We start from the raw sequence: 7,500 nt of genomic DNA on the forward strand, positions 1-7,500 counted from the left end.
GCGAAAGAGTGTGGGGAGAGAAGGTTCTCTCCAGGATGAAGAAAACGTATTTTAATGATGCCAAGGTCTCGGCAGGGCAGAAGGGCGAAGGCCTAGAAACAGACCAGTAGTAATGAGTAGCCCTTTTACTTTCACACAATGTATCACAATATAACTGGAACAGTGGCGAGCAGCATCAAATCCTGAGAAGAGAAGTCATTGTAGTTGTTAGGGATGGGGCTCTAGCTGGACTGTGGATGACCACACCCAACACCAGGTGCCTATGAGAGGTCCCTTGATCGCGTTCCAGCTAGTAGCCAGTAAGTCTGGAAGGAGGGCGTGGTGCCGTTTTAGGCTCTAAGCTGTCTGAGCTGCCGTGATCGGTATCTGTTAGACCAACTGCCCTATAAGGCTTCTCCGGGAGTTAGTGTGGGAGATGTTTATCTTTTTGTTATTGTTGGTGAGCTGGCTGAGGAACTTTTTCACCTGACTTTATAATGATATGAAGCCGTAAGTGTTGCCTGACTCTCTCTCTCTCTCTCTCTCTCTCTCTCTCTCTCTTTCTCTCTCCTACTCTCTCTCTTTCTCTCTCTCTCTCTCTCTCTCCCTCTGTATCTGTCTCTCTCTCTACCCCCCACCCTCTCTACCCCCCCCCCCCCCTCTCTACCCCCCCCCCCCTCGCTCAGCTGTATCAGTCTTCAAGGTCCCCGGAGTGAGGCTGGAGACAGAGGTGAAGGATATCTTCAGTCTAAGGATCAGACCATCCCAGCTGGTGCCCTTGGCTAAGTGCTGGTGATAATGGACCTCTAACCCCCTGGGCTTGGCCCCTAACCCCAGGCCCCTAGCCCTGCCTGCAGGCTAGACCACCATCTGATCAAGATGGAGACGCACGAGGCTTCACACACACAACACCACACTTACCTACACCCCCAGCGTCCTCCACCAACCTCTCCTCTTGACTCCACCCAGCATTCCTCAGTCAGAGTTCCCATGTTGTAAGAAGACAGGAGAGAAGAGGGAGGGGTTGAATGGTACCTGGTATATCACATATTCGATGACATCAGAAGTACTGTATATACTCTCTATCTGAGACCCGATGTCTGTTGTTGGTGGCAACGGAAAGCTACGCAACGTCTAAGAGAACTGTCAGGAAGCTCAGAACTCCTTAACATCTTCCTCCTGCTAAACCACCTCCTCCTGCTTCCTCCCTCCTCCCTCTCCTCCTTCTCAGAGCGTCTCCCTGGACTCACTATGCTCTCTTTGCCTCCTCCTAAATATACACTGAGATTCAATGATGACGATGGGTTTGTTTTGCAGATGAGTGTTTTATTTTGTACTGCCAAAACATGCATATATTATATACCTCTTATGTTAATCAGGTCCTTGTGGACCATGATTGTTCTTTTGCACAGCATGCAGGTGGGTATCCCTGCAACAGAATGACTGTGACGGTTGTGTGTACGCTGTTGTGTTGTGTGTACACTGTAATTCATGTTGTATTGTAACCATGAAACTTCCTCCTTAACGCCCCATTTAGCGTATTTTTCGGCAATCTTGTGATGTCCACTCTTCAATTGTCCTACACTTGGGTGCAGCTTGCCTTTAAAATGTGTGTGTTTTTACGTGAGAATGAGTGAAGGAGTGTGTGAGTCAATAAATGTTGCAGTAATGATATTGTGTGTTATTTTCTGATATATACATATAGAACTGCCTGCAGGTCTACATATCTTATTTTGTTTGTTGTCTTCTCTAACAAGCTACACTATATATACAAAAGTATGTGGACACCCCTTCAAATTAATGGATTCGGCTATTTCAGGTGTATAAAATCGAGCACAAAGCCATGCAATCTCCAAAGACAAACATTGGCATCAGAATGGCCTTACTGAAGAGCTCAGTGACTTTCAACGTGGCACCGTCATAGGATGCAAACTTTCCAACAAGTTAGTTAGTCAAATTTCCACCCTGCTAGAGCTGCCCCGGTTAACTGTAAGTGTTGTTATTGGGAAGTGGAAACGTCTAGGAGCAACAACGGTTCAGCCACGCAGTGGTAGGCCACACAAGCTCACAGAACGGGACCGCCGAGTGCTGAAGCACGTAGCACGTAAAAATCTTCTGTCCTCAGTTACAACACTGACTACCGAGTTCCAAACTGCCTCTGGAAGCAACGTCAGCACAATAACTGTTCGTCGGGAGCTTCATGAAATGGGTTTCCATGGCCGAGCTGCCACACACAAGCCTAAAATCACCTGCGCAATGCCACGCGCCAGTTGATGTGGTGTAAAGCTCGCCACAATTGGACTCTGGAGCAGTGGGAACGTGTTCTCTGGAGTGATGAGTCACGCACGCTTCACCATCTGGCAGTCCGATGGACTAATCTGTGTTTGGCGGATGCCATGAGAACGCTATCTGCCGCAATGCATTGTGGCAACTGTAAAGTTTGGTGGAGGAGGAATAATGGTCTGGGGCTGTTTTTCATGGTTCGGGCTAGGCCCCTTAGTTCCATTGAAGGGAAATCTTAACGCTGCAGCATACAATTACATTCTAGGTGATTCTGTGCTTCCAACTTTGTGGCAACAGTTTGGAGAAAGGCCTTTCCTGTTTCAGCATGACAATTTAAAAACATTTATTTTACCTTTATTTAACTAGGCAAGCCAGTTAAGAACAAATTCTTATTTTCAATGACAGTCTAGGAACAGTGGGTTAACTGCCTTGTTCAGGGGCAGAACAACAGATTTTTACCTTTGTCAGCTCAGGGATTCGATCTTGCAACCTTTCGGTTACTTCAGGTGTATAAAATTGAGCACAAAGCTCAAAGTCCCTGTGCTCAAAGCGAGGTCCATACAGAAAGGGTTTGTTGAGATTGGTGTGGAAGAACTTGACTGGCCTGCACAGAGTCCTGACCTCAACACCATCGAACACCTTTGGGATGAATTGGAACGCCGACTGCAAGCCAGCCCTAATCGCCCAACATCAGTGACCGACCTCACTAATGCTCGCGACTGAATGGATGCAAGTCCCTGCAGCAATGTTCCAACATCTAGTGGAAAGCCTTCCCAGTAGAGTGGATTTTGATGAGATGTTTGACGAGCAGGAGTTCACATACTTTTGGTCATGTAGTGTATATTGTTGTAAATGGCTTTTGTCCTTCCTGTCATCCTCCCCTTTTCTCTCATGAACTTAGAAAGACTTTTGTAGCATGGCAACCGTGTTGTTTTGTGAAGTTACTACATTCCTAGGAGGCTCCTCCAGTCGTACAGACTCCATCCATTATCATCCCGCTGACCATCTCTCCTCTAAGACTGCAAGTCTGGACCTCCCGAAGACTGGCTGCTGCAGGGCCTCAGCTGGTGTGTAATCTACCACTACCCCATGTTTTAACTCTAGTATACTGTAAAACAAACTGAAGACACAGGACTGGGCTGGCGCAAGACGTAATGTGTGTGTGTGTGTGTGCATCTTTGTGTGTGTGAGAGAGATAGAGGGGGGAGGGAAAGGTGTGTGCGTGCGTGCGTCGTGCATTCGCGTGCGTCGTGTGTGGGTGTGCACATCTGTGTGTGTGTGTGTGTGTGAGACATAGAGAGAGGGCAGAAAGAAAGGTGTGCGTTGGGTGCTAAATGTTGCGTAACCGTGTAAAATAAGACATGTCCAGGTGATGAACAACTCTGACTTCCTCTTCTGTCATAATCCCATTTCACAACACTATCCCCACTGGCTGGCTCTCATGTACAGTATTAGGTTTCGTACTTAATGAATAGACACCAGGTCACCCCAGAGGGAGAGATGGAGAGGAAATTGAGTAGAAATATGGGGCAGTGTTATGTTTACTTAGAGTCTCTGTGAGAAGCAAGAGAGATCCAGTCTCACATGTCCTGCGTTAACTCCCTAGTCTGAGGGTTAAGGAGTAGGGTCCCCTTAGGGCCTAGATGCTGATCTTGGGTCAGTTTTGCATTTCCCCCCACTAATGGTTATGGTTAAGATTGGGGGATGATTGGGGGGAGCTAATCCTACATCTGTACTTAAGGGAACTTCACCCCCGAGCAAGGGTTTACCCTAAATGAAGTTGTTCCCTCCCATCATCTGAGGGCACTGTATTTATTTTGTTTTCTACTGCATCATTGATTGTATGTTGTTTTACTCCATGTGTAACTCTGTGTTTTTGTATGTTGTCGAACTGCTTTGCTTTATCTTGGCCAGGTCGCAATTGTAAATGAGAACTTGTTCTCAACTTGCCTACCTGGTTAAATAAAGGTGAAATAAAATAAAATAAATAAATAAAATCTGTTGGCCACTAGGGGACACTGCAAGCTATGCATGTAGTCCCCTTGAGACCGCACTGGGACACAGGTGGTTGTTATGCTGACAGTTTTATCGAGAGGTTCACACACACACACACACACACACACACACACACACACACACACACACACACACACACACACACACGCACAGATGGAGAGGGTACATTGTGTTTATTTGAGCAGAAACTTATCCCAATGGAAGTGTTGCTTTGCCAGTTCACAGGGAGGTGTGACAAGCACAGGGGGCTGAGGTGCCAAACCCCCGGCTCGGGCACATGACACCTAGCTAGCTTGTCATCACTCTGTGCCGTGGAGCCTATAGTATTTCTGAGCCAGCTCTCGATCAGTTTACAGCCAACAAAGACAAAATGGTCCTATAACTACAACAAAGACCGAGAATCGAACAGCCAACCGTGACGGTGAGGTAAGACTCCTATTCAAACAAGCTGTTCTCCAGAATGGGGGGGTTGTATGTGTTACCGTGTAACACAAATGTCGTCTAACAAACTAATGTGATTTACTATGCTTAGTGAGCCACCACTAACTGACATGTCCCTAACTGATGATTGGCAGCTGCTTCCTACCTTCAACAGCCCCTAATCCACCTCACACCCTCAGCCTCCTTTTGAAGGCCAGACAATGTAATGGGATGCTCCATGCCCAAACACCATCTTCCCCCCTGACAAACATCCTATGAGTATTCCTAGGTGTCCAACCCTTCAACTTCCCTGCTCAAACACCTTCACATTTGGCCCGTTTAAGTCGCCCGCTGGCTGAGGTGTCACTAGGCATTGGGGGACCTCCACACTCACACAGCACTAGACCGGATCCAACCAGTCAGGCTAAAGCAATGCGAACCCGGAGAACCATAGAGGAAGGGCCTGGGATGGTGAACTTGAACCCTGGCTTCCTCACTCAGTAACAGTTGCTTGCTTAGCACATGTGACTTCCAGGCGTGTGTGTGAACGGTCCTGTGGGCAGCGGTGAGAGGGACCATATGCTCTGGGTCTGGGAGCGGAGGTCTGGTCCCAAAGTGTGGTCAACCGGCTCAGCCCCTCACAGCGTGGTCAAGCCCTCACAGCATCCACACTGACCCCCTCTCCACAGGGACAGACTCCCCCCAGCACCACGACCTTTCCCTCCGCGCCACCTTGCCAGCTATCAGCCACTGGGCTATAGATAAATGGTCTCTCACTGGCTTATGCCCCCCCCACTCAATGGCTGTCTTGTCTATTTTCTCATTTGCTCTATTGCTTCGTCTTTACACCCACCTCTCTTCCATTATCTAAACTCTTTCTCAATCCAATGAAAATGATGATTGCTATGACAATATTTGGATGAATTATTGTATTTTGTGTATTTATCATGCATCGGTTGTAACTGAGTAGTTTAGCTTGTGTTACACAAGCTGATCATCTATTTTTTCCCCCCAGAAGGAGACATGCCTATCTTCCATCCCTGCCAGATGTCCTAAAATCACACACAGTGTTACACAACTAGAGGGAGAAGGGATTGGGGGGGGGGGGGGGGCAGAAAGGTTTTTAGGGAATTCCAGGAGGCATACAAATTTGAAATCAGATCTGCAGAGAGACAGAGAGTGCAGTATGAGGGAGGGAGAGAAACAGAGTGCAGTATGAGATATCCAGGGAGGACAGGAAAGACAGGAAGGGAAGACTGCAGGAAGACGCTGGAGAAGGCAAGTGTTTTTACAGACACAGACAAAGGAGATAGAGGAGATAGAGCGTTTCCTTACAAACGCTGTCAGAGAATGGAAGGAAACTAAAGGCAGGAGTCCCTCTTCCATTTTGCACTCTGTTTCCCTGATGGAAAATACCATGGGTGCGTCTGAAATCGCACCCTGTTCCCTATGTAGTGCACACATTTTGACCTGAGCCCATAGCGTCAAGAGAAGTGGACTATAGGGTGCCATTTAGAAGACTGAAGTCTTATGATGATAACGTCAGGTATGCTCATTGCAATATAATAAACCCATTACAAAGCTTACCTTATTGTAAAGTGTTGTCTGACTGAGTTCTGTGTGATAATAATTCATCCTATCATCTTTAAATGAGAGAGCTAAGGGACAGATTGAAATGTACTCGGGGGAGGGGCTGGTCCAACTCCAGGTGTGCTGAAGAAATGCATCCCCCGCCCCAACATTAAAAGATTTTCGCATGACCCTCCCACTGAACTGTAAAATAAATTGAACACCCCCCCCCCCCATAGAAATAATTCAAAATAATGTTTACGACCGAAAATAACAGTAACTGTAGCGACCCTGTGTTTATGAACGTGGATATCGACTTTGCCACTTTTTGTGGCACAGTCGATGCCAAGCAGGGCTACGAGTCAGAAGGTTGAGGGTTCGCCGACCAGCACAGACGAGCTCAGTCTCCCTACCTGTTTAATTACACTACGATCAGAGCCGGCTGCAGGCAATGATCAGCTAGGGGGGAAAATCACATTTTCAGCATTTTGATACCATATTTTTTATTATATAAAATATATGCAACAAATTTTCCTCCAACAGGTTTCTGTGCCAATGCACCACACAACCAATAAACAAAGCATAACTTCGGGCACTTCAATATCATGGTTTGCGTTTTCAACACAGGTGACTATGTCAATCTGGACAAACAGAAAATGCATTCCTCTCTACCTTGTAGGTTTACCCAGTATCAAAGGCTTGGTTTGACAATCTCCAAATGTCATCGTAACAGATGTTTTGTAACAGATGTCTCTTTCCACTCATCAAATGGCTGCTGCACAGTTTGGATTGATTGATTTGATTTGATTTGTCCGTTCAAAAGATAAATCTATACACAAAGATTTTTAAAAGCGACTGGGACTGCACAATAAAGTCAAAAACATTCTCAACCTCCAGATGAGTATGAAAGGGGAGTTTAGGTACAATTCTTACAAGCTTGTTTGGCTGGTAGCTTATTCTTTAGATGTTGGGGCTGCTGGTGAACCATGATGTGCAGCCATAATCAAAGTGACACTGGACTAGCGCACTTGCCAGAGTCTTTAGGGTGTCTATAGCTAGGTTTTCATGTGAATATTCAAAGACTCTTCATAAAAATAATATGCCATTTCAGAGTTTCCTTTAGAAAAAGTTACCGCCGGACAACATGACGGGGAAGATTTTAATTTGCCGGACGTTTGCGAAATTTAACGGACGTCCATATGCATTCAGATCCGACCTGGCGCAGCCTGCGCC

The 7,500-nt window shown here is 46.6% G+C and overlaps 1 protein-coding gene across 1 annotated transcript in view; it reads left to right on the forward strand.

Annotated features, from left to right (window-relative positions):
- LOC115196029 (cyclin-dependent kinase 15) overlaps window positions 1-1,653 on the forward strand; it is a gene marked incomplete in the record, with an annotated part of 25,084 nt that extends 23,431 nt beyond the window's left edge. Inside the window, 1 exon segment of the mRNA XM_029756492.1 lies at window positions 666-1,653. Coding sequence (XP_029612352.1) covers window positions 666-775 — 110 coding nt within the window.
- Between the last annotated feature and the right edge of the window lie 5,847 nt (window positions 1,654-7,500).

This window comes from Salmo trutta, chromosome 6 (assembly GCF_901001165.1).
Source record: "Salmo trutta chromosome 6, fSalTru1.1, whole genome shotgun sequence".
NCBI classification, from domain to species: domain Eukaryota; kingdom Metazoa; phylum Chordata; class Actinopteri; order Salmoniformes; family Salmonidae; genus Salmo; species Salmo trutta.